Here is a 27,453-nt window from a genome sequence, read left to right on the forward strand (position 1 = left end):
ATCTCTAAAATGTCTGAGCTTGGACTTGTACATTTCTGTCTGAACATTAAAAGTCTCCTATCCTCAGGAGTTCTTTATTTATTTTACCTTTTTAAAATGGTAAAATTTAATCAGTATTCTTCAACTATTTTTTTGACTGCTTATAGTAATAGTGATCTAGTATGAATGACAAAATTTGAAAGACAAAAAAAAATTGGATATTTTTACAATTCCCTGTTAACTTATTGGTTGCCAGGGTTGGCCTGAGGTGAGAATGCGCATCTGAATTTTTCTTTATTTATTGCAGTTTCCTTTTCCTTAAAGGATCATGTTTCCCGTTTTTTGCATAATTTCTTAATTTTATTTTCAACTTTTTTTCTTTTAATGTATATTTTATTTTTTCCTTATGTTGGTGTTTTGCAGTCCTTTTCCCACAGTTCTGAATTATTTTCCCCAGTTTGACCAGGACGCACTCGTATGTCAAGGCATTACTGTACTTGTATAATGACAATAAAGGCATTCAATTCAAGTCCTCATGCACAATCCAGTAGGAAGAGGACTTGGAAGAGAAGCCCCCTTTCACCGAGGTGCAGGTTCGCCATCGGGAGGAAACCGTCCTTTGTGAGACCTTTTGTGATCCAGGCTTTCTTGTTGCGTCGAAAAAGAGGCAATGCCCTGACTTCTGCAAATATTCATCTCCTTCCGTTTTCAGCGTGAATGTTGACATTTTCACAGACTTTTTTTTGCAACACTTAATATATAAAAAATGTGGTGTACCGAAGCAGCAATTTCCTTTTCTGAACCGTTTTATCCTCACTAGAGTCGCGGTGAGTGATGGAGTGTATCCCATCTGACTTCGGGCTAGTGGCGGGGGAAACCCTGAACTGGTGGCCAGCAAATCGCAGGGCACAAGGAGACAAACAACCATTCATGCTCACACTCGTACCTAGGAGCAATTTTAGAGTGTCCAATCAGCCTACCATGCATGTCTTTGAAATGTGGGAGGAAACCGGAGTACCCAGGGAAAAAAACCCACGCATTGGATTTGAACCCAAGTCTCACACTGTGAGCGGACGCGCTAACCACTCATCCGCCAGGCTGCCTGTGGTGAAGGTCACAGGATAGAAACTACAAACACATCGCAAGCAAAGGCGGACTATCTGAAATTCTCTGCTTTGATTGGCTAAAAGGTTTGCTCAATATTACTCCACTATCACACATCAGAAGGCAATTGTTTGTTTTTTCACCCCGAATAAAGTTAAACAAGATTCTTTTTGCTACGAGGCACCTGATCAAAAGTTCCCTTTTCCTAAAAATGTGATGAGAAGTAGGAGGAGAAAAGAAAGACTGGAAACATTGTTAGAAAATTTTTAATTCGAAAAGGCTTGTCCATAGGATGTTACATTGACATGTCTACTGTTCAGCCAGTGGTTTGAGGGGTCTGTCTAGCTCAAACAAGTTTTGCATATTTATCCCCAGTTGTAGAAGTATATCTTCTGCCATGTGGGCAGGTAATCCATGAGGGGTCCTAAAGAAAGAAACATTTTATTAGGTGGAGAATGACCCGACTTATATGGAAAGAGGCATTGGATCTGATTTTGTAGAACATTTGTCATTATGTAAATCAGAATGAAAAAGTAGTCACATCTCTATTTACGAATGAATGCCTCTCGGTACGAATTTTTTTATATGCAAATCAGTGACTCGGGTTATAAAAATGATCCACATTACAAAATCCCCCAATAAGTAAATCCATTTCCTTATCCGTTATTTCATTTTGAAAATATTGTCGCGAATGCATTGATTTTCACTTTAGAACATTGCTACCCTCTATTGGGCTCTCATTTCATCACTCTCATTCTATCTCATATAATGACAATAAAAGCATTCAATTCAATCCAATTGGCTGTCTCACACAACCACTATCCATCTTTCAAGATTCTCATACATTAATCACCAATAAGCATTAACGTTTTGTGATTTCTTTGAAATGTAATTTCACACCCATTTTATAAGTTACTACTGGTTCTTACCTGCTTCTGCAGTGCTGGGTGACAAAGATTTTGGGGGGAAAAAAACTACAAAGACGATTGCCTTTGCGGACTTTTAATAATGTTTTTTTTCACAAAGTCGGAAAGTTTCCTCCTTGAATTCTTTGTGTATTGCCGAGCGTTGCATTTAGTCATGCGTCCGTTTTGGTGCACATCGACCAACTAACTCGTCAAAGTTCTTTGACCCCATTACTGACAACACGGCTCATCACCTGCCCTCGCGGCACAATTTAACCCACCGAAGGCCGCCGTTCAGATCGAGGCAGTTAGCTACAGCTTGCCCAAGCATAAATAAGTTTAAGCAGACAATGGGTTAAAGAAAATGGACGGTTGTTGTGAGGCAGCCAATTAGAGCCCAGTATATGATGGCGGGAGCTTTTAAAGCGAGAATCAATGCACCTGTGACAATATATTAAAAATAAAAAGACAGATAAGGAATCCATGTACTTTTTGAGGGTTTTCGTAACTTCGAAAATTTTGCACCTAGAGGCATTCGTAAGAAGAGGTATGACTGTACATTGAAAAGGTAACACTTGAGCTCGGTGCACTTACGTGCTACAAGACCTATTCCCGGAACATGATTGGTCAGAAGTCGCAGCAAAAAGAGAATCTTTTTCCTGCAAAGCCGCAAAACCATTTGACAAGGCATTCATTTAGAAAAAAAATGTTTACTGCGTCATCCTCAATTTCAATCAGACTTTAAAATGTGGCATTCATGAATACTCACTCGGAATATCTGTCATAAAATGGGGAGCGGACAAGGTAGTAGAGTAAAAGGAAGTTTCTTCTTTTCATCTCTTCTTTCTCCCACCTGTTTTCAAACTTTCTCTCATGGAGCACTGCAAAGCTTAAAAAATAAGCATTAAAAAATCCATCACAATCGTCCAGATGGTTGAATAGATGCCAAAAGTATGAAGAAAATAGACGCTCCCCTACTTATGAACATTCAAGTAACGAACAACGGTACATACAAACATGTCTGCAAATTGTGTTTATGTCGAAAAATGTTCGTAAGTTTGATTTTGTATTGCGTGCCTTTTTCCGAGTAGTGCTTCTTTCCGCCGCTAATACCGAGGTCTGGCGCTGTGAGAGCTCAGCTCACCCGGCATCTACCATTCTGCCCAGTTTGTTGCAGTGCGGAAGTGCGTGACGTATCTCCAGTGCGCAAAGAACCTTCTTCATTTTTATCATTAAATATCTTGTGCATCCATTATTCAATATGGTTGGTGAAAAGCGAAAGGCTTCTAGTGAGGGAGGTGCAAGGAAGCCATTTCATTTGAAACGAAAATGGCAATAATAAAGAAGCTCGATGCGCGTAAGAAAGTGGTTAGCGTTGCACAACAATACAACTTGAATCGTTCGACTGTCAGTACCATGTCCAGGAATGCATTAAGCTCATATCTCGAGGTACCACTGTACTTCATCGAATACAAACCAATAAAATTCTGCGACTGTCTGGGTTTCTTATTAGAAGTTTCATCTAAAGTGCCAATCCATTTTGCGCCTAGCAGGCATATTGAAAAGATTTAACAATGCTGAGTGGTTAGCTCGTCGGCCTCAGCTCTGGGGTTCAGGGTACAAATCCAGGTCGGTCCAACTATGTGGTGTTTGCATGTTATCCCCGGGTCTTCGTGGGTTTCCTACGGGTACTCCGGTTTCCTTCCACATTCCAAAAACTTGCATGGTAGACAGGTTGGACACTAAATTGCCCGAGGCATGAGTGTGTGTGCATGGCTTTCCGTCTCATTGTGCCTTGCGATCGGCTGGCCACCAATTCATGATTCAGCTTCTGTCCCGGAGTCATCTGGGATAAGCTCCAGCACCCCTTCGGCCGTAATAAATATAAAGCGGTTTAGGAAAAGAATGAAAAAAAAAAAAAAACGAATTTTGCTCGTATATCAAATTTCTTGTATGTTGGAAGACTCGTATGTCAAGTTATTACGGTATATCGTAATTGTCAGAAAAACCCTGAATTGTATAAGTTATTTACAAACCTGGAAAGTTCCAGGCCTGCAGACACAAGCCACGGCTTCCAGGACTGTTTTCCACATAGGCCGAGGCTGAGCACTGCAGGCATAAAGGAGGCTTTAAGGAGCATAAGAGCTTTGACAGAAAAATGTAATTATTTACTGTATTTTTCGGACTATAAATCGCAGTAGCCTTATTAAAGACTAAATGAAAGGGAAAGAAAACATGTCATATAAAATGTTCATATTATAGAAACAATAAAACTGGAAATCTTGCTTAAAGTCCGCCCTGGCCTCCACTAGCTCACGGGGCATTTTAAAGATGTTTTCAGCATATAACTCTATAAGATGCATTTTACCCCTTTTTTCTCTCCGCGCTCAGGCTGTGTATATGATATCCTAACGCATTGGGTGTAATGTTGAAGTTGTGTTTTTCTGACTGTTCATGAACGTAATATAAAATAAATGATGAAAAACCTGACAAAACCGGCAACATCTTTGTCATCTCCACGCTTAGTTAGTGTCCATCCACAATCATCGCTTAACGCTTGCTACTTGTTACTACATCTAAATGCCAACAGATAATGATGACAATCATCAGGAGAAGGTGCAAGTTCTTTGTATGGCAAAGAAAGACAATACTAACACTGCCACCTCGTTCAATTTTAGAGTAAATGAGTGTACCATTCGCTCTATCAAGAAGGATAAGGCTAACATCCTTCATCACTTTTAATAAGACAGCAAAGAATTGTTAGTGTCATCTGTGTGTGGAAGCTACTTTAGCAGTATTGTTGGGTTTATTCTGTATTACTATTATAAATATAGTTGTATTAAGTCATTTCTTTGTTAAATCATTCTCTTATTATTCTCAAAGTGTTGCAAGGTCACCAATAACCGCCAAGTCATCTTTAACCTGGACTGCCTGTTCCAGGATGTTTATACAAACAATTCACCCAATCTGAGTCTTCGAGATTCGGTGGTCCCTTTTGTAACGAGGCCAGGGCTATTCGGCCAATAACAAGAATGTTGCTTCTGTTATTTACAACATAGCGACTATACCTCGTGACGCACTTCGGGTTTTTCTTTATGTAATTGTTATATGATTCGTAGGTCAAGGGAAGGCATAATTGTACTAATCTAAATGTTGTTTGGTCTAGTCTCCTGCTTTGTTATTGGTAAAATACTTTGATTGTTATTGTAGTTCCAGATGTTGTTTTTACTCATACGTGATGAAATGATCAACAACTCTGTAAATTGTTTTGATTCATGGCAATAAGAGTCGTACGAAAATGTCTATTCGGTGAGACGTTTTGAAGTTGTAGGAGAAACTCTGGCTTGTTGAATCTCCCCTCTGAGGTTTTATCCGTGATCCATTCTATTTAATTAAATGTCAATAATTGAATAAGATGTCTGCCTGCAGTTATTGATAATTACGAACGAGGGTAATTATTAATGAACTTAACAAGTATGCTGAAAGATCATATTCATGGATCTTGGAACTGATCCACTGCTATAGTTACGGTATGACGATACAAAAAGTGTCCGAAAAGAGGCCCATCTATAATCCTTCATAATCGGGATTTATGGGTGTGTGTGTTAAGATTCTCTTACGATGTCTTTCCAAACCGTGCAACGTAGAGTTGGAATGTATTATGATGGCCAGAAACGGTTGTCGGATCCTAATAGACAAGTGATTGAAATTCTTCACCTTCTCCAAGTGTGAAAACTCAACTTTTATCTGTAACATCTGAAAGCAGAGTTGATGTAGAGGCCGCCGCGGTAACCACTCGCTCCATCTTTCAACCAAAATTGGGACACTTTGACCAATTTGAACCCTAGAAACCCTCTATTTCAGGGGTCACCTTTCATGCTTCTGAAATAGAGGGTTACCATGGTTACCGGGGGAAAATGGGTCCTAAACAAGACGGTACAATGAAGGCTATCATATTTTGCTGTTTAATATACACCCCATTTATTATACCCGGGCATATTAAATGGCAGGGGTATATTAAATGGCGCACAAATGTGAAGGTACGGTCCACTATGCACTCTTTATGCCGTGATGGGGAGCATCAACGTTTTACAGACCAAGACTACTTACTGCTCAGGTTAAAACTAATTACTGCTGAATAAAGTCTGAATTGGAATTTTAATGAACCTAAGTATGTATCTATAATTATGCCCCCATGAACACCATACAAATCTTGCCAAAAAAGCGGAGTTGCCGTTTAATATATATTAAAGAGCAAGGGTATATTAAATGGCGCACAAACGGGAGGCTCAAAAAAGCAAAAATCATTTAATATACCCGTATATTAAACGGCAAAATATGGTATCCATTTTTTCCCCCCGGTAACCCTTTATTTCAAAAGCGTGAAAGGTAACCCCTGAAATGGAGGGTCACCATTCTAGGGTAAAAGGGGAGCTGTGGAACGAATTAGAGAATTTACAAAATTTTCAACTAACGAAAAAAGTTCTGTAACTAATTCATTTGGTAAATAGAGGTCCGACTGTATATTTGTCTATCACAGAGGTCAGGCAATGTGGAAGGATACAATGTACGAGAGGTCGACTGATGTACACAGTCTCAGCGATGGTCTGATGTAGCCTCAAGGCGGTTGGTTTGTTGTAGAGTTTCTCTTCCTTCATGCTCCGACTACTGCTTTTCTCACTGCCTGCCCGCTGATGCTGAGGCAGCCCATAGGGTTCTGTCACATCACAAGTGGAAAATTAGCCAATGTGCTGTTTCTCAATATTTTGTCATGTAAATAAGCAAGATATTTGACAATGTTGGTGCAATACTCATTGACGTGGGGCACAACCTGAATCGGGGGTCAGCCAATCACAGGGCACAAGGAAACAGACAACCATTCACGCTCACACTCGAACATAGGGGCAATTTAGAGTGTTCAACCAGACGAGCCTGCATGTTTTTTGGATTTGGGAGAAAACAAGGATTACCTGGTGAAAACACCTAAGCCAGGAAGAACATGTAAATTACACACAGTGAGGACCTACCTAGGATCGAAACCTGATCCCCAGAACTGTGTGGGCGGCACGCTTACCACTCGGTTGCCCTGCAGTTTCAAACAACTCTCATCTCATCTCATTTTTTGAACCGCTTTATCCTAATTATTATTATTGTTTTAATAAAAAACACCATCTGTGAATTTGCTTTGTCTTCTTTTTAATACAATAATTTTACTTATTGCCTTTTATTTTAATTTCACAATTCCGGGCTAAAAGTATACTAAGACTTTTATTTATTTGATAAAAATGACCATATAAAGTGTTTCAAAACCTTGCTGTATTGCAAGTTCTCACAGTTTGAAATTGAGGAAATGAAGGTTCATCGGACGTCTACCGCCGTCAATGGCAGCTGATGTGTTAAATGAGTGCTCTTATTGATAATTTGGATATTTCAACACCTAAATGAGTGCTCTTATTGATAATTTGGATATTTCAACACCTAGCTGTATTGCAAGTTCTCTCAGTTTGATAAAAACTAACAAAGTATTTCAACATGACCGTATAAAGTATTTCAACACCTTGCTGTACTCGATCTATGTCTCCCCCCCTTTCCTTTTTAAAATGTTTAATTCATTTTGTTCATTTGGTGCACAATATGTATAATTTTCTTTGTTGTGTTTTACAGTTTACCTCACCAGGGAATGCAAATAAGCCACTTGTAAACCAACATTGAACTTGGTATTCTCAAAATCGCACAGGCCTAGTATGTGTTTTAATATAACACTAGAATCATGACACATACTGCCAGTGGTGGCCCTTCGTAGCCTGAAACAATAAAAATACTAATTCTTCCATTCATGAAAACGTTTCAAACATTACCCAAACCTCTGGGTGTTCGGACGTTTGGTCGCTGGTCTTTTGGTCGCCGTTAAGGTTAGGGTTATGGTTGTCAAATGTACTTACATATTCAACCCAACCCCAAACCCTAAAGGGGACCAAAAGACCAGCGACCAAACGGCCGGTCACGAACCTCTGGCGTGCCAATGATGCTTACCATGGCCGAGTGATCTGATGATACGTCCTGACCTCTGACCCACAAAGTAAGCGTCCTCTTCCCGCACCACATTACTGTCATCTATCCTTGACAGGAAATGAACAGAAGAAGCTCAATTTGGTTGGTGAAATGTATGTTTAGGATGTCAATTATAGATATGATCACATGTAGTCCAAATGCCATGCACAAACTAGAAACATCAGATAAGAAGCAGGGTATATACATCACTGAACTTTGTCACCTTTTCCTGCACTTCTGTCAAGGGGAATGATGGGAGGTGAAGTCTGGATGCCTGATTTGAACCACAAAAGGAGCACAAGGCGCAAAACTGCCCTTTGTTGATAAAGCAAGAGAAAAACTATGTCAAATAAGTTGAAGACAATGTGATGTGATTTACTAAAAGTTCAAACTTACACCTAAAAATGACTGGAGATTCCAATCCTTTTAAAGGCACTTACTTAAAAATTTGAATGAGGGTGATGACCAACCAGCAACCAACTTCGCCACACACCTTTTGGGTGCCCATCTCCAAGAAGACCTCCACATACTCCAACACAGAGAGCCAGGTGAGAATTCTCTGTTGTGAGATGGACTGGACAAAAGAATGAAGGACAAACACTACAGTCATAATTTGAGATATGAGCTTGATGCATTCCGGGACTGAGCTCGTATGTCAATTTACTCGTATCTCAAATCAACGTTTCTCAGAGAAATGAACTAAATACAAATTAATTAGTTCCCACCCTCTGAATAAAACACCATAAAACAGGATATTACAATCAAAAAACATTTTTATTGGTTATAATTCACCATCTACTATTAGTGTAACAAATAACGAGTGGTTATGATGTTTAATAGTAAAATGAGGCATTATTCAACAAGGCGGGGAGTTCAGGGATGGGAGAGACTTGACGAATGAGCTCGTAACGTAACATAAACTTTAATTTTAACTTATAAATTAAGTAAGATTCCTACATACACACAATTAAAAAAAAAGTTTTAATCTTACGTTACACTAAATTTAAACCTTTTGCAATAACCAAGGCAAAAAGGTCAATGCATCTTCGAAGCGAACTTCCTGCTTCTCCATAGGTATAGGTAAGCCAGCTTAGTAACACGTGCACTAGTCATGTTTTTCGATTAGTTAAGTTAGTGCTTAATATCGATTGTCATCATACGCCTTTTCTTCGCACTACCATTCATTGCGCCGGCTTGCTTAAAATCCATTGTTTCCCTTAATTCTGCACTGACTAATGCAAAAAAACATGAAGAAAATGCAACACTCCGCTCAGTGCTCGTAGAGATCTTTGCACGAGGGAGATGCGGCGAGATATGCCCTAAGCAGCCTCACACAATTTTACTTGTATCTTAAATGCCTCGTATGTCAAGGCACTCGTATGTTGAGGTGTGACTGTATTTGACCATGCAGATGTTAAATTGTAGAGTGCTTATAAAATATCTTTGACTTTGTATGTATTACAAAAGCAAATAAGATATTTTATTCAGAAGCTCTATTGTGAACAGTATTTAATAAATAAACGTTATTTTTTTACAAACACAGCTTTTTTTGTGTAACAGAGATCCCCTTTATGATTGGTGATGGTGTTGAATTAACCCCCAAAAAGTCTACCCCCCCAGAGAAGGAGAAATGTGTCTCGTGTGACTGAGCAACCAACAAAAGTATTTTCTTCATCTGCAAATATCTACCCAATTAAACTTAACCATTAATACATTTTCTGTGCCATTTATCTTCACAGGGGTCACGGGGGGTGTTGTAGCCTATCCGAGATTACTTCAGGCGCCAGCCAGGGTACACCCTGAATTCGTGGCCAGCCAATTGCAGGGCACAAGGAGAAGGATAAACATTCCCGCTCATATTCATACGTAGGGGCAATTTAGAGTGTTTAACCAGCCTACTCTGTAACCGGAGTAGCTGGAGAAAACCCACGAAAGCCCAGGACGAACATGTAAATGCCACACAGGAAGGTCCACACCTGGGATCGAACCCCCAGTCTCAGAACTGTGAAGCCAACGCGTTAAACACTCGTACCTACACTTAAGCAATAAGTCCTTAATCATGTTTTAATTGATCATATATCCTTTTACCAGTCCTCACCACAGTCAGCGCACAATTCAAGCTATTGCGCAGGATGCTGTCATTGAAGAGCACAAGCAGATTCGATGCGGAGTAGACTGAGAAAAAAACACACTGTCAGTAAATCTCATTGATATAACAAGTAGATGATTTTATAAGATAGTCCTCCAAAATATCGAATGTGACTGGAATAGTCCATTTTACTTGAGCACATTAAGCCAAAAAGATCAACAATTCAGGGTTGAGCTACACAAAAATATAGAGTTTTTGGGGAAGAGGGATTTTGGAAGATTTCATATTACAGTCTTCCCTCGAATATCACAGCTTCAACTTTCGCACATTCACTTCTTTGCTGATTTTTATTTGAGGGGTATTTAAAAAAAAAAAGCTTCATAAAAACATCTAAATTGACGCTGAAACTCGCAACCAAAAGCCGGATGAAAGTGGCGGAGGTCAGGACAGCGCTTCATCTCTCTGCGCCGAAGAACGTATCTACAATAGAGGGAGAATGGCTGCTCTAAATGTCATTTATACAGTGCTTTGATTGCATCTTGTCATTTTTGTGAAATATATTTGTATTCTTATATTTAGTCTTGCACCCTTTTCACTATGATGTATTAAAAGTTACTAGAATAGAATTTAGCTTACACCTATTGGTTAAAATGTGCACTACACCTTTTGCACTCCACCTCCTTCATTTGTATTAACGCCTCCCATTTTTATGACTTGTCTCTAATAAAACCAGGTTGTTTGTAGGGAGTCGCCAGGAATTCCAAACGGTCATTCAGGAAGATAGACTATCTTTCTGCTCTGGCTACACTGGCGTCCTCCTTCATATGAAGTGGTTTAAATTCTCATCACGACTGGCTGTGTGTTTCCTCTGCTCCGATATTATTGAATGTATATGGTCTTAAACCTGCAAATTTTCTCTTTTGTTGCGAGTGACTTTTACATATTCTTTTCAAATCGCTGTTGAAAATGCCTCCGACATATTGACGTTCCTTGACATGCTAAATGAGTAGCACGCAATTGCGGCATGAATAAATCTAGACTGTGGCATTCTATTGTATATAATTCAGCTGGTAGGAACAGTTTTAATGTTAATGGGCTCTGCCGTACACTTAAAATGGAGACATGCGTGTTGTTAAACCAAGTGCTATCCTGAAAAGACCCAAGACTTTCTGGTCTCATTTTAAGAAGAAAAAAATAACTAAATAAGAGGAGGATATGCGTGAAAGAGCCGCCTTGTGATGCAAATAAATACAAATACATTCTCGGAAATGAAGAGGTCCGAGGTGTAGCGGCTGGATGAAATGAACCAGCATTATGATGGATTTACGCCGTAGATACGGCCATGAAGCTGGTATGACAATAGGATGTAAACACTGCATGGAGCCACTTGGAAGCAGAAAATAGAGCTTTGTGCACGGCTAATTAAAGGTTAGATGCCACAGAGTAGGGAAGTGGAAGTTTAATTTCTCAGCCGGCAGTCCGGTAGCGTATACAACCGCGTCGACCGGCCACTCAGCGGCACATGCCGGCGACGTCGCCCCGGCCAGCTTCAGCCAGAAAAGGTAGCAGTTTTTTTGGAAGCGAATGTGGTTCTAAAGTGAGAATCAATGCATCCGCGACAATATTTTCAGAATAAAATTACGGCTAAGGAAACACATTTACTTTTTGGGGGATTTTTATACGACCCACGACCGCTCCTTTCTGCTGATCTCACTTGGACTACTTATTTATTTATTTCTTATTTATTGATTAAATATTCGTGTGTTTGTTGTTGTCATTTGTGCACTACTTGGTGAAAGCCTTCTATCTCATTATACTTGTATAATGACTATGGAAGCATCCAATTCAATACAAATGCCTAATTTGCTATAGCACAATTACACAAAACTCTTTACTAAGTTTTAAATGGACGAATAAAAGATGATTGGTCATAGTCTCAATTGCTTCCTAAATGTATTGACATTTAACATTAAAGACATGACCAAACACCTCACATCCATTGCATCATTTAATGAATTTGTTTCTGTTTTGTTCTGACTGGATTTCACTTTCATGTTTAATCATACTGGTTTAAGACCAGCAACTTGTTCCATTTATAATTCTTTCGTGAATGTCTATATACAGGAAGGAGAATTTAGCAATTTTTGCACATTAACTACGTACAACAAAGCACACTGCATTTTGTGTCTGTACAAAAGAGTTAAAAAATGTGGAGACAGTTCAACATTCCGTTAGATGAGGAAGTGTCTCAAAACTTTTGACCAAGTGTTCAAACCCTTAAATTAGTCCCGAGAATAAATTCTACTATTTTTTAGATATAAAATTCATTGAACATTAACCAATTTGTCTCAATACTGTAATCGGTGTTTATTGCCAGTGAACCTTTGAACAGTTTATTCTTAAAGTTTATTGTGGACCTCCTTTGCCAAGAGATAAAAGTGAGGATAGTCTGTGGAGCGTATTTACATTAGTAAATACAGGTAATTTTAAAAAGAAAAAGTAGATGAATGAAAAATCAACACTTATTTTCTAGAAGGGTGCAGAGGTCTCAAAAATATGTAAATCGAGAAAAAAAGTTTATAAATATGTGCAATATATGCCTAAAAAATGGGTTTGAAGTACAACAATATCTAATAAGAGAGATTAAATTTAAGATTCAGCCTTTAATATTACCTTAATGTGATGTTCTGGTTCACCTTGTTTGAAATTTATTTTAAGAACGAGTTTGTTACAATGTTTGTATTACAGCTGTGGAAGTTACTATGATGTAATGCATTCATATTTTTACGACAGCCTTTGACAAAATTATGGAATTGCATATTCCCGGTGGATGGTCCCTCAATTTTGTAATTGCTTAGAAAGGCAATATACATGTATCTACAGTACATTGTGGTGAATACAGTGGGGCAAATTTGTATTTAGTTAACCACCAATTGCGCAAGTTCTCCTACTTGAAAAGGTTAGAGAAAAATAAGAAAAGTTTTTATTTCTTTGTCTATTTTACATATACATTGCATCATTATCAATGCTTTGTTTTCATTTTCATTCTTGCTCAATGACTATACTGATGCACTTTGAAGCTTAATAGATATGTGTTTCGGCTCCTCTTTTTAAATAAGTTACACATTTATTTTAAAATATGACACCAATTCACACGCAAAACATTGTTCTGGCACATTACAAAATATTTTTATGTCTAACATACATATATTTTGCAACATTGCATCATTCTCAATGCTTTGTTTTCATTTTCATTCTTGCTCAATGACTATACTGATGCACTTTGAAGCTTAATAGATGTGTTTCGGCTCCTCTTTTTAAATAAGTTACACATTTATTTTAAAATGTGACACCAATTCACACGCAAAACATTGTTCTGGCACATTACAAAATATTTTTATGTCTAGCATACATATATTTTGCAACATTGCATCATTCTCAATGCTTTGTTTTCATTTTCATTCTTGCTCAATGACAATACTGATGCACTTTGAAACTTAATAGATATGTTTTGGCTCCTCGTTTTAAATATGTTTATCGGAAGCGGTTTCACGGAAAAATATAATTAAATTATTTTTTTGATATCTTATATTTAAAAAAATGGGCAAAGTCATGTGAAATGGTTGCAAAGAAATATGAAATTGAAAGTATGTAATGCTTGTAATTGGTGCCTTCACATACAGTGATAAACCCATTAAAGAATGTTAATTCATTTTCTAAAAGCCACATGACTGGACATCTTTCATCGTCAATTGCAAAGTGAATGCAAAGACTTATGACTTGCTATCAACAATTCTGAAAACAATTCTCATCCTTATCCTAACTTAGATTTCAAAAAGTTGTTAGGCCTCGGCCTCCTTGGATTTTGGAAAAGCAACCCGGTATAAAATGTCTATATCCCTTGAATATCACGGTTAATGTACACCAGACATGGCCGCAATAAGGACGCAAACGCAAAACGGCGGAGTGGCTTCAGCTAATAGTTTTAGCGTGGATTTTCACATTTTTATGAACTTAAAAAACTTTTTTTTCTTCAGTGCTGAGTCCTAGTAGCAAACTGAAGATAGATTGGTTTCCACTTGAGTTTCAGCGTGGATTTTCAAATTTTTATGAAATTTAAAAAAAAAAAATTAATAGTGGGGGGGAAATTGCGCAGTAGTGTATTCGCGATAAGTGAAGACGCAATAATCGAGGGTATTTATTATCGTCTTTCTTACCTAGTTCAGAGATTTCATGGGAGTCCGAATATCTTCCTGCCAAAAAGAGAATCTGTGATGATGTTTTCCTCGAGTTAATTGCAATTATCATGATTTTTGTATTTATTTATTTTTATAATGCAGTATTGTTTCCATTATTTCACTCACATACCTGCTATCAGATATGAGATGGTTCGGACAGCGGTCTCCACCTTAGCTGACGCAGTTGGGTTTGTTCTTACATACTCCGTGTACCGCTCATAAAGCTTCGTCACTTTTTCAATGTGCTCTTTGAAACGAGACATTTTAGACAATTTACATTTAAATGTTGTTGGAAATGCAGGTATCGGTAATGGTTTTGAGTTACTAAGCCGCGAGTAAACAAACCACAATTCGCCTGATAATAATAAACCCGGGGTTCCTGTAACTATGGTACACCCCAATTATAGTTCCGACTCGCGTGTTTTTCGACAAGAAATGGTTCCGCCCATGAGAATAAAAAGAGCGCTCTCTCTCCTTTCGAACACGTTAGTGTTTCATCAGCATCCACTAGTGCAATTGAACGATGGCAGCCACTAGGGAGCAAGGTATCTATTCATACTTATATAATTTTTCGCTCTTTAATTTTACTGCCACTCGAGTAGTGTTTCGCACCTGTTTATGGCATTTCATTTTATGACTCATTTTTTTGTCCAGTTTGGGGTGGAAATGTTCGAGTTGTTTATATTTTATATTTTTTATATTGTTTATATTTTTAGAGCAATAAATATTGGGCTTGAGAACTATTTGCTCCAATAATCCACTGTTTAAACAACGGGGTGTAAGATTATGATGTCATTTTAAGCCGTCATATTGAAATGAGTTTCCAAACTCACAATTTCATATTCTTACATTTGGTGATACACTAGTATTTTCTCTCGGCCTCTTTTCTCTGGGTTTAGTAAATTGAATAACATGTCACCGGATGAACTTAATTTGGTCATTTAAAAAAAGTTTCTTATTTAAAAGAAAAATCATCTCACTTCTTTCAGTTTCATTTTGACTTTCGCTCTTCATTATTGGCCATGGGGGGATCCACCCACCTCAAGAAACTTCGGTTTCATTATTAGTGTGCAAAATAGGCAGTATTTTAATATGTGTGGGAAGGGTTTTATATTTCATATTAAATCCACTGCTATTTCTCACCCACGGAAGCTCTCATGCAGCAACAAAACGTTTCATTAGGAAACGTACTTGATCAGGCTTTGTACCCAATGAGTTTGATTGTACAGTTTTGACAGATAGGCTAAATTCATTTCATACTGGACCACAGTGCTCATATTAAATAAATATGTTGTTTTTATGTTACGAAGTCAGACATTTTAATCACTTCATGAGCCATTTAATAACAATATTTACAATACAATAATTAATTTATACACACACGTGTGTGTGTGTGTGTGTGTGTGTGTGTGTGTGTGTGTGTGTGTGCGTGCGTGCGCGCGCGGGTGGGTGGGGGTGCGTGTGTGTGTGTGCGTGCGTGCGTGCGTGCGTGCGTGCGTGCGCGCGCGGGTGGGTGGGGGTGCGTGTGTGTGTGTGTGTGTGTGTGGGTGGGTGTGTGTGGGTGTGTGTGGGTGGGTGGGTGTGGGTGGGTGTTTGTTTGTTTGTTTGTGTGTATATGTGTGGGTATATGTGTGTATATGTGTGTTTGTGTGCGTGCGTCTGTGTATGCGTGCGTTTGTGTTCGTGTGTGTTTTTTTTGTGTGTGTTTGTGTGTGTGTGGGGGTGTGTGTGTTTGTGTGTGTGTGGGGGGGGGTGTTTGTGTGTGTGTGGGGGGGGGGTGTTTGTGTGTGTGTGTGTGTGGGGGGGTGTGTGTTTGTGTGTGTATACCCGCGTGTATACCCGTGTGTGTATATATGTGTGTGTGTGTGTATGAGAATGTGAATGTATGTATGAATATATGAGTGTAAATGTATATATGTATGTATATATGTGTATATGTATGTGTATATGTATATGTGTATATGTATATGTGTATATGTATGTGTATATGTATATGTGTATATGTATATGTGTATATGTATATGTGTATATGTATATGTATATGTATATGAGTATATGCATACATATATGTGTATATGTATATATGTATATATGTGTATATATATATGGCACATGGTGACCGGGGGCTAGTCGGTCAGCTAATTAGTCGTTCGGCTAATTCTACGTTCGGCCAAAAGCCCCCTTGGCGAGTTGGCCCTTGGCCAGACGTCAGTCGGCTAAATGTCTTAAGGCAAGTAGACCGGCCATGCCGGACCCTCAACATTTCCACATTCTGCGCTGATATAGACACATAGCACCACTGCAGCAGTACCTGAGCTCAGACAACAGCAGTGAGTAGACGGCTAGACCTAAAGCATTTGTGAAACCAGTTAGAATGTGATCTCTTCAGGTAGGACAAATGCCATTTTGCATGGAAGGACACACCTAATGCATATCTGAAGTGTTTCACTTCAGTCAGTTGTCATTCAAAAATTCAAAACGTTCATGAGTGTCTCTATTCCTAATTGACCTACTCTGTCAAATGCTGCCCAAAGGGACAAAGGAAGTCTCTTTTAAATTCTGCAATGCCAGTGGAACAGCAGGACATGCTTCTTCAGTTGTTATCACTTTAAAACGATGCATTTGACTGGTCAATATATAAAGTCACATATCTCAAATGAAATCAGCTACCAACAGAAGTGCATTTCTTTGTGGCTTATTTTGTTAGCACATATCCTTTATATTTTTATATATAGGCTGACTGGATATTATATATATATATATATATATATATATATATATATATATATATATATATATATATATATATATATATATATATATATATATATATATATATATATATATATATATATATATATATATATATATATATATATATATATATATATATATATATATATATATATATATATATATATATATATATATATATATATATATATATATATATATATATATATATATATATATATATATATATATATATATATATATATATATATATATATATATATATATATATATATATATATATATATATATATATATATATATATATATATATATATATATATATATATATATATATATATATATATATATATATATATATATATATATATATATATATATATATATATATATATATATATATATATATATATATATATATATATATATATATATATATATATATATATATATATATATATATATATATATATATATATATATATATATATACATATACATATACATATACATATATATACATATACATATACATATACATATACATATACATACATATATATATACATATATATATATATGTATGTATGTATATGTATGTGTGCTAACAAAAGAGAGAGACAGAGAGAGGCAGAGAGAGATATAGATATATAGATGTAGATGTCGATGTAGATATACAGGATTACAGGGTTGTCTTGATCTAAACAAGGAGGGACAACAAGGGACCTTGTTTTAAAAAAGTGGCTCGAGGAATGATGTATAGTTGTTCAAAATACGTTTTTACATACACTGACTTTACAAAAGTGAAATAAATGTTTCTCCTGTTTAATAATTTTTGATTTTATGACTTCAGAGAAAGGAAAGAGGGTGCAACCTCCTTGGTCTCCACCGTCTGGAACAGATGTTCCCAAACTTCGACTCTACAACAGTCTCACGAGAGATAAGGTGTGGAAGATGTTTCAAAAAGTCTTGTTCATTCTCTTAGTTTAAAAAAACAATAGTATTTTCTAATATTGAAGTGCATTAAAACTTTTATATTTATGGTATTTTCCCACATGAATATCAAATTTAAAAACGGGGTGAGCTTGCACATTCACAGTTTGAAAAAAATCTGATGGTCAGTCTTTTATATGAAAGAAGCTATTTTTAGAGATGTTTTTATTAACCCCTTATATGTGTATGCAAATTTGAATAGCTATTTGACACTCTAGATATACAGTGTAGCTCTACATGCAAGCTTAATTCGTTCTGGGACTGAGCTTTTTTGTCGATCTTCTCGTAACACGAACGAACGTTTACCATTGAATTGAGCTAAAAACAAATTAATTCGTTCCAACCCTCTGAAAAAACACCAAAAACAGAATATTGTATTGGGAACAATGTTGTATTTCTTCTAATTCGCCATCTTTTAATAAATTAACACATAACTAATGGTTTAATGGTAATAAAATGTGTTTTATAGAACTAAAATTAGACAGATTTCGTGGAGGGTACAGATAGGGTACTACTACTACCATTACCACTAGTACTACTACCATTACCACTAGTACTAGTACTACTACCATTACCACTAGTACTACTCCTACTACCATTACCACTAGTACTACTCCTACTACCATTACCACTAGTACTAGTACTACTACTACTACTACTACCATTATCACTAGTACTTAAGGAGAAGCACTACCAATTTCGTCATACGCAGTTTCTGGGTATGATGACAATTAGGCTTTTGTCGAGTCAATGATAATGATAATGCCTATATCCGATTATTAGTACTACTACTACGACTACCACAGTTCCATCTAGTGAAAATATAAAACATTTCCCTACCACTACAACCACCACTGACTGCTACAGTATTTCCTTGAATTTCACGAATAATGTAGACCAGACATGACCCCAATAATCAGAAAATCATGAAGTAGGATCACCCCTATTATTTCTACCATACTAAATGTTTTCATATCTATACAAAAATACACATACTCAAGTTCACACTCTTTGGATCCCTTGGATTGTGCAGGGCTATACATCATTTGCTAGGCCTTCTTTATTATTCGGCTCAGAGTTTCAGCGTGAATTTTGACATTTTTGGGAACATTTTTTATTTGGATTGATTTGATTTGTATATTTTATAGCCTCGAGCCACACATGTTGAAGCTGAGAAGTGGTGAGGGATAACAGTACTACTGTGTTTTATAATCCGGTGCGCCTTATACAGTGCTATGAAAAAGTATTTACCCCCTTCTTGATTTCGATGTTTTTGGCGTTTTTATCACCACACCAGATCATCTAATCAATTTTCGTATAACACAGAGACAACCCAACGAAATAAAAAATGCAGTTTCTAAATGCAGAAAAATTACAAATGTGTGTGGCCCTCTCTGACAAAGTGATTGTCTCCTTTGTTATATCACAAAATAACTGTGACGAATCCCAATTGTAGGAAACCTGAGTTCAATTTCACAGGCCACCCCCTCATCTGATTGCCACCCCCTCACCTGATTACCACCACATGTGTTGAATCAAGAACTTAAAGAGAATGTGTCAGACAAAGTGAAGTGAAATACAAGATCAGAGCATCATGCCACGCTCCAAAGAAATTTAAGATGAAATGCAAAAAAAGTGAGGGACATCTCTCAGTCTGGAAAAGTTTACAAAGCCATTTCCAATGCTTTAAGGCTCCAGGGAACAACTGTCATAGCCATTATCCACAAATGGAGAGAACTGAGAACAGTGGCAAAACTTCCCCGGAGTGTTCGGCCAGCTAAAATTACTCTAAGAGTCCGACGACAACTCATCCAGGAGTCTCAAAAGAAACTAGAAAAACATCGAAAGAACTGCAGGCCTTGCTGGCATTAGTTAATGTCAATGTTCATGACTCTACTATAAGAAAAACACTGTCAAAAGCTGCCATTCATTGTTGTCCAAAAAGAATATAAATGCTCGTCTTACGTTTGCCAAAAAACATCTTGATGATCCTCCACTCTTTTGGAAGAACATTCTGTGGACTGATGAGTCAAAAGTTTAACTTATTGGAAGGTGTGCGCCGGTTACATTTGGCAAAAAAATGGCACAGCATTTGTTAAGTGAAAGTCCGTTGATGGTTAACTCGCGTGTTTGTTCAAATAGTCCAATAGGTAAATAACGAAAACGGGCAGAAATGTGACAACAACTCGTCAAATTCAATAAACATAGTGTTATGTGTCCGTCAATGCAAACAATGGCTTCTTTCTCATTGAGGGTTCAGAGTATTGGAAGACAGAACCTTTATATTGGGGAGGATGATTGATGATGTAGCTTCACGATGACTCAGCCCCGCAACCGTTGACGTGATGGTTTTCTGTAATTTGGCTGATAATGATGCAAGCTGCGGAAAGTTTTGCACACCGCGTTCCTGTATGTTCTTGAACTGAACTTTCATATGTCTGCACATTCCCCCTTCACATTCCATCAAAAGAACACTATACCAACAGTAAGGCATGGTGGTGGCAGTGTAATGGTCTGGGGCTGCTTTGCCTCCTCAGGACCATAATGACTTGCTGTAGTTGATGAAAGAATGAATTCTGCTGTCTCCCAGCAATTTTTAAAGGAGAACTTCCAGCCGTATTGTGTAATCGTCATGAACAACTAACCTCTTTCAATTGATATGTTTTAGGAGGTATTTGTACCTCAAAATGGAAACAAGGTGACATGGTACAGCTGCGGACCAACAGTGTATGATGCCTCTCACATGGGGCATGCCAGGTAAATCCTAAATCCTAAACTGCAAGTATATAAAAAGTATACAAAATCCCCTTCCTTAATATTGAGTTTCTCTATTTTAATGCCTTTCTAGATCATACATCTCTTTTGATATTCTGCGAAGGGTACTGCAGAATTACTTCAAGTATGATGTCTTTTACTGCATGAACATCACAGACATAGATGACAAAGTAGGAAGCCAGAATTTGTGACTTTCCAGTTTGTGATTTTTAGCATGTTGATGGTCCTAGTACAGGTGTGGCGAACACATGGCATGCGGCACCTGGCCAAAATTATTTTGTATATACTGTATTTATGTTTGCCTCGGTCCATTCATTCAGTTTCTGAAACGCTTTATCCTCACTAGGGTCTGGGGGTGTTGGAGCCCATCCTAGTTGTCTTTGGGCCAGAGGCGGGGTACACCCTGAATGGGTGGACAACCATTCACACTCATACCTACTACCTTGTTTTATGTTTTTCTTATTTGTATTCTCTTTTAAAACACAATAAAATCCATCTGCGCCCATTAAAAACAAATAATAAATTCAATTTTAAAAATTATTTGGCACATTGGATTTTTTTATGCTGCTTCTGACGTAAGTTGTGGCTCTTTGACTCCCAAAGTAAAAAATACTAGGCTCTTTGTGTCTAACTGGTTCGCCACCCCTGTTCTAGCAAATTCGAATCAAGTGAAATAAATATTACAGTAACTAGCACCTAAGAAGTACATAATGTAGTATGCATTTCCAAATATGGAATTCAAATGAATATGCTACCAGACACTTCTTTAACTCTCAGAATTTTCGCCTAAAAAGGATCACATGATTGGAATCCATAAATGGTTATGTGGAAATAATTGCAAAACTCAGAAAAGAGGTTTTGAGCACAGAAACTGAGAGTCTCCCACAGAATTCTTTTCCGATTTGATGCATACTGGGATCGTGGCCTGTGTCAGTAACAGGTTATAGATGGTGGAAAAGACATCCACGAGCTATGTATATGTGGGTACTCGGTCGGGAACCATGGGAGAGCAAAGTATCTAGTACAGAGTATTTCTCCAGGAATTGCATGTTCGAGTTAGGAAAATAATCACACTGAAAACGTTCTTATTTATGTCCAAAATGAAAGTAATGAAAATTGGTAAACTTACCTCAACTGAATTAAACACATCGAATATCACCTCACCAAAAAATACCCCCGCCCACTCCCAAAAATATAGTGTCAGCAATGTTTGAAATGACATAGGGATCCAGTTTATTTTTTTCACTTGAATCCATCAAGTAGTTCAAGAAAAATAAATGAATATCTATCTTTTTGATTTTCAGATTATTAAAAGGGCACGTCAGAACTATCTACTGAACCAGTATGAGGAAAAACAACCTGTACCTGCTCAAATCCTGAAGGATGTGCTGACTGCTCGAGTGGTAAGGCACTACAAAAATATGAAAATCAGTTTAGTGTGAGGCGGCCCGGCGGCACGAGTGGTTAGCACGTCGGCCTCACAGCTCTGGGGTCCTGGGTTCAAATCCAGGTAGGTCCACCTGTGTGGAGTTTGCTTGTTCTCTATTGGCCTGTGTGGGATTTCCCTGGGTACTCTGGTTTCCTTTCAAATTCTAAGAACACGCATGGTAGGCTGATTGGACACTCCAAATTGCCCCGAGATATGAGTGTGAGTGTGAATGGTTGTCCGTCTGCTTGTGCCCTGCGATTGGCTGGTCACTGATACAGGGTGTCCTCTGCCTCTGTTTTGAAGTCAGCTGGGATAGAATCCAGCACCCCCGCAACCCTAATGAGAATAATGCAGTTCATAAAATGAATGAAAGAATGTTTAGGGTGTCTTTGGTGCAGTTGGAAGAGGCTGTCCAGTGATTGGAGGGACAGCATTTCGAATGTTGTGTACAACTGTACACTGTTTAAGTGTATTTTGGCAAGACAATTTTTTTCCTATTGGGCCAGGCAGTGTCTTGCACAATAGCATCGACCTATTGTTGCATGAATGTGTTAAAATGGGTAAGTATAAGCTTCTAGGAAGCTCTTTTGGTACCTTGATAGTGTAAACAAGCAACTGTCCTTCATCTACTATTATTAGCTTTAGGTTTGTATATCCAAATAAGTGAAATAAGTGCCAACCAAACTGAAAGAATAGTTGAAGCAATTTAAAATTGGTGTGTAGTGGTGGAATCCATTCCTTCCTTCATTTTCTGGACCACTTTATCCTCATTAGGGTCGTGGGGATTGCTGGAGCCTATTCCAGTTGACTTTGGTCCAGAGGCAGGGGACACCCGGAATTGATGGCCAGCCGATCGCAGGGCTCGAAGTGGTTACATTATTTGAAATTGCTTACTTGTGATCATCAGTCCTTTCAGGCCCGGTTGAACTCAACTACTGACCCAGATAAGAAACAGATGCTTGAAAAGCTTGATGCCGCCGTCACAGCCACTCTGCAGCCTTTGCAGGCGGCGTTGGGGAGTAATGCTACAGATGATGTGGTTAAACCTCTAGGCCAAGTAAGACTTTCAAACCTTAAAACAAGTTACAGTAATCCCTCGGATATCGCGGCTTCAACTTTCGCAGTTTTAATAAATCGTGGATTTTTCTCTAGGCAAATTTTTGTATTTTTATTTTTTTGTATGTTTCTAAAAATGTGAAAGCCACCTTGAAACTTGCAAGTGGAAGCCACTCCCCTGTCCTCCGCTTGGTATTAGAACTCAGCACTGAAATAAAAAAAAAGGGGGTGACTTTTTTTTGATTATCGTGCCCACGTCTGGTCTACATTAACCACGATAATCAAGGGATTACTGTACCAATTTTCTTTTACATATTTATTTTATATTTAATTAGATTAGATAACTTTATTCATCCCGTAATCGGGAAATTCAATTGTCACAGTAGCAAAAGGGTGAGAATACAGACAAAATAAAAGACATTTTATAAATAAATAGGTAGTATGTATATATATATATATATATATATATATATATATATATATATATATATATATATATATATATATATATATATATATATATATATATATATATATATATATATATATATATATATATATATATATATATATATATATATATATATATATATATATATATATATATATATATATATATATATATATATATATATATATATATATATATATACATATATATATATATATATATACATATACATACATATACATACATATACATACATATACATACATATACATACATATACATACATATACATACATATACATACATATACATACATAATTATACATACATGTACATGCATGTACATGTACGTACATGCATGTACATGTACGTACATGTACCTACATGTACGTACGTGTACGTTTGTGTACGTACGTGTACATACACATATTCAGCCAATTCTTTTGTTAAAGAGCCTGACAGCTGATGTGGGAAGGATCTCTGGAAGCGCTCTTTCCTGCAATGAGGGTGCAGCAGTCTATTGCGGAAAGAGCTTTGGATGGACTCCACAAACTCATGCATGGGGTGGGAAGTGCTGTCCATGATGGACATCATCCTGGTCAGCAACTTCCTCTCTCCCACTTCCTCCACAAAGTCCAAAGGACAATCCAGAACATAGCTGGGTGTGCTGACCAGCTTATTCAGCCTGTTCCTGTCCCTCTTCTTGTTCCCACATTCCCAACAGACCTCCTCATAATACACCACAGTGCCGTAAAAGGTCCTCAGCAGTGTCCTGTACACTCAAAATGACCGTATTATAGATTACTTTTTGCCTTTATCAATAGCATCATTTATTGGATATACTTTTTGCTACACATGAACTTACATTTTGGTAAGTGGTTTGGACATGAAAATCCAGAAAGAAATCTTTCTTCTTCCATAGGCACTACTGGAAAATTCCAAGGACATGTTGTCTGACTGGCTAGATGATCAGTTTGGAAGTAAAGTCACAGACAACTCTATTTTCTCAACTCTACCTACATTTTGGGAAGGAGAGTACCATAAAGACATGGCAGCCTTAAATGTAAGTCACAGATGAGTGAGTGAATTCTGCAAACTGTCCCGAGATTTGTGCATGAATGGATCAAATAGTCTGTGACCAACAGTATATTGTTTATATGTAAAATGGAGTGTTAAAATTGTATAGTGAATATGTATATATATATATATATATATATATATATATATATATATATATATATATATATATATATATATATATATATATCTATATATAGGTATATATATATATATATATATATATATATATATATATATATATATATATATATATATATATATATATATATATATATATATATATATATATATATATATATATATATATATATATATATATATATAATGTCCAGTCAGCCTTAGAAAAATGGAAAACGCTATGCCTTATACATAAAATAAACCTTGCCATGAAAATGTATTATTTACAATATGAATAACTTACTGTATATACAGCGAATTTACAGCATTTGTGTAATTTTCCATTACTCATTTCAATTATTTTCTATTCACCAGGTGCTTCCTCCTGATGTCCTGACTCGTGTCAGTGAATACGTGCCAGAGATTGTGGAGTTTGTAAAGAAGATTCTCTCAAATCGCTATGGGTAAACAATTTCATGTCAATATTTCTGGTTGTAACTCCCAACTGTGATTATTTCATTGTAAATTGCAATCAATCAAATTATATTTTCAGGTATGAATCAAATGGCTCTGTTTACTTTAACACTGCAAAATTCGATGGCAGTCAACACCACTCCTATGCCAAACTTGTGCCAGAAGCTGTAGGAGATCAGAAGGCTTTACAAGAAGGAGAAGGTACAGGATGCCGTGTTTGGGAGCGCATTGTTACGAAAATAATGTATTATAGGTTGTTTACATATTTCTGCGACAACATGGTCAATCTGAAAATGGCCATTGTCATAGATTTAAGCGCGATAATCTTAAGCGTCTTTATTTATTTAGTTTTTTAATTATTTTTCTGTTTACAGGTGACCTGAGCATTTCTGCTGACCAATTAAATGAGAAAATATCTCCCAATGATTTTGCCTTGTGGAAAGCATCCAAACCTGGAGAGCCTTCATGGGACTCTCCATGGGGAAAGGTAAGATGGGAGTTGTTTCCTTTTCGGCTTTCTGAATGAGCACCTTAAAATCCAATTGTTTAAAGTTTGAAGACAATACATTATTTTATATGTTTGAATAGGGAAGGCCTGGATGGCATATTGAATGTTCAGCTATGGCTGGCTCTATCTTGGGCAAGTCTATGGACATTCACGGTGGGGGGGTTGATCTGAAATTCCCTCACCACGACAATGAGCTCGCTCAGTCAGAGGTAGAACGTCAAAACTTTGTATCTATTGGTAAAACTGAGTTAGCTGGTTGTTCAAGGAACTGATACACCGTGTACCAAGTATCTGTCAAATTAAAGGAATCTATTTTTTGCATTTGTATTTTCTAGGCTTATTTTGAGAATGATCACTGGGTTCACTATTTCTTGCACACTGGCCACCTAACAATTTCAGGATGCAAGATGTCAAAATCCCTAAAGAATTTCATCACCATCAAGGAAGCTTTGGCCAAAAATTCAGGTACATAACCTGATTCTCTTTTCCCCCCTCATACATTATACCGTTATACCCAGTGAAGTGAGTGGTTAGCATGTCGGCCTCACAGCTCTGGGGTCCTGGGTTCCACCTGTGTGGAGTTTGCATGTTCTCCCTGGGCCTGTGTAGGATTTCTCCAGGTACTCCAGTTTCCTCCCACATTCCAAAAACATGCATGGTAGGCTGAATGGACGCTCTAAATTGCCTCTAGGTATGGGTGTGTGTTACCGAACTCCTACCATGCCCAGGTTTTTGCTTCTGAGACGACCAGAACCGTGTGCAGGTTTAGCTTCTACTTACGAAATATTTAGATTACAAAAAGCTTCAATTGTCCTAAGATAGGAAAAACTAAATCAAACATCCCCTGAAACATACATACAGTTGTGGTCAAAAGATTAAATACACTTGTGAACAACACAAGTTTCCAGTTATTTCTACAACTCAGTTTTTTCTCTGATAGAGTGATTGGAACAGATACTTCTTTGTCACAAAAACATTCATGAAGTTTGGTTATTTTATCACATTATTATGGGTTAACAGAAAAGGGGATCAAATCTGCTGGGTCAAAAATATACATACAGCAACAAAAATTAGCAATTTTTGTGACTTAGAAAGTTGTCAGTGAAATGAGCTTCATTGCATGGCCTCTTAACTTCTTGTGAGTGATTATGAGTGACTACAGCTGGTGACTTCTCTGAGGCCATTTAAATAGGGCTCATTGGATGCAAACGCCCACAAACGCTGCAATGGGAAAGTCAAAGGAGCTCAGCATGGACCTGAAAAAGCGAATCCTTGACTTGAACAAGTCAGGAATGTCACTTGGAGCCATTTCAAAGAAGGAATAGAATGCAAGATATTACCTGCTCCAGAGAGAAAATTGGTCAGGAAGGTGAATATTAAACCGAGAATCACCAAAAATCAGATCTGCCAAGAATTAGAAGCTGCTGGAACACAGGTGTCAGTGTCCATA

The 27,453-nt window shown here is 37.3% G+C and overlaps 2 protein-coding genes across 4 annotated transcripts in view; one reads left to right on the forward strand and one right to left on the reverse strand.

Annotated features, from left to right (window-relative positions):
* Positions 1 to 1,335: 1,335 nt before the first annotated feature.
* On the reverse strand, positions 1,336 to 14,759 carry LOC144193979 (peroxisomal membrane protein PEX16-like). 2 transcript variants are annotated; one of them, XM_077712694.1, is made up of 11 exons: positions 14,497 to 14,759; positions 14,346 to 14,381; positions 10,138 to 10,214; positions 8,480 to 8,613; positions 8,263 to 8,354; positions 8,022 to 8,102; positions 6,553 to 6,705; positions 4,025 to 4,097; positions 2,758 to 2,877; positions 2,583 to 2,647; positions 1,336 to 1,507 (listed from the first exon to the last, which is right to left on the reverse strand). In XM_077712694.1, the coding sequence occupies exons 1-11, from the start codon at positions 14,627 to 14,629 to the stop codon at positions 1,449 to 1,451; spliced, it is 1,023 nt and encodes a 340-aa protein (XP_077568820.1). In that variant the 5' UTR covers positions 14,630 to 14,759; the 3' UTR covers positions 1,336 to 1,448. The 2 variants fall into 2 exon arrangements, with proteins under 2 accessions (XP_077568820.1, XP_077568819.1); XM_077712693.1 differs by lacking the exon at positions 1,336 to 1,507 and having other exon boundaries at positions 2,428 to 2,647.
* A 60-nt stretch (positions 14,760 to 14,819) lies between these two features.
* Positions 14,820 to 27,453, forward strand: part of LOC144194394 (cysteine--tRNA ligase, cytoplasmic-like) — a 24,235-nt gene continuing 11,601 nt past the window's right edge. For both annotated transcript variants that reach the window (XM_077713455.1, XM_077713456.1), the window contains exons 1-12: positions 14,820 to 14,911; positions 17,974 to 18,065; positions 20,782 to 20,870; positions 20,962 to 21,058; positions 22,193 to 22,291; positions 23,225 to 23,374; positions 24,747 to 24,887; positions 25,397 to 25,485; positions 25,575 to 25,696; positions 25,870 to 25,982; positions 26,084 to 26,212; positions 26,339 to 26,468. In XM_077713455.1, the coding sequence (XP_077569581.1) occupies positions 14,890 to 14,911; positions 17,974 to 18,065; positions 20,782 to 20,870; positions 20,962 to 21,058; positions 22,193 to 22,291; positions 23,225 to 23,374; positions 24,747 to 24,887; positions 25,397 to 25,485; positions 25,575 to 25,696; positions 25,870 to 25,982; positions 26,084 to 26,212; positions 26,339 to 26,468 (1,273 nt within the window). In that variant the 5' untranslated portion in view covers positions 14,820 to 14,889. The remainder of the gene's footprint in view (positions 14,912 to 17,973; positions 18,066 to 20,781; positions 20,871 to 20,961; positions 21,059 to 22,192; positions 22,292 to 23,224; positions 23,375 to 24,746; positions 24,888 to 25,396; positions 25,486 to 25,574; positions 25,697 to 25,869; positions 25,983 to 26,083; positions 26,213 to 26,338; positions 26,469 to 27,453) is intronic.

The sequence above is a fragment of the Stigmatopora nigra genome, chromosome 3 (genome assembly GCF_051989575.1).
Source record: "Stigmatopora nigra isolate UIUO_SnigA chromosome 3, RoL_Snig_1.1, whole genome shotgun sequence".
NCBI classification, from domain to species: Eukaryota; Metazoa; Chordata; class Actinopteri; order Syngnathiformes; family Syngnathidae; genus Stigmatopora; species Stigmatopora nigra.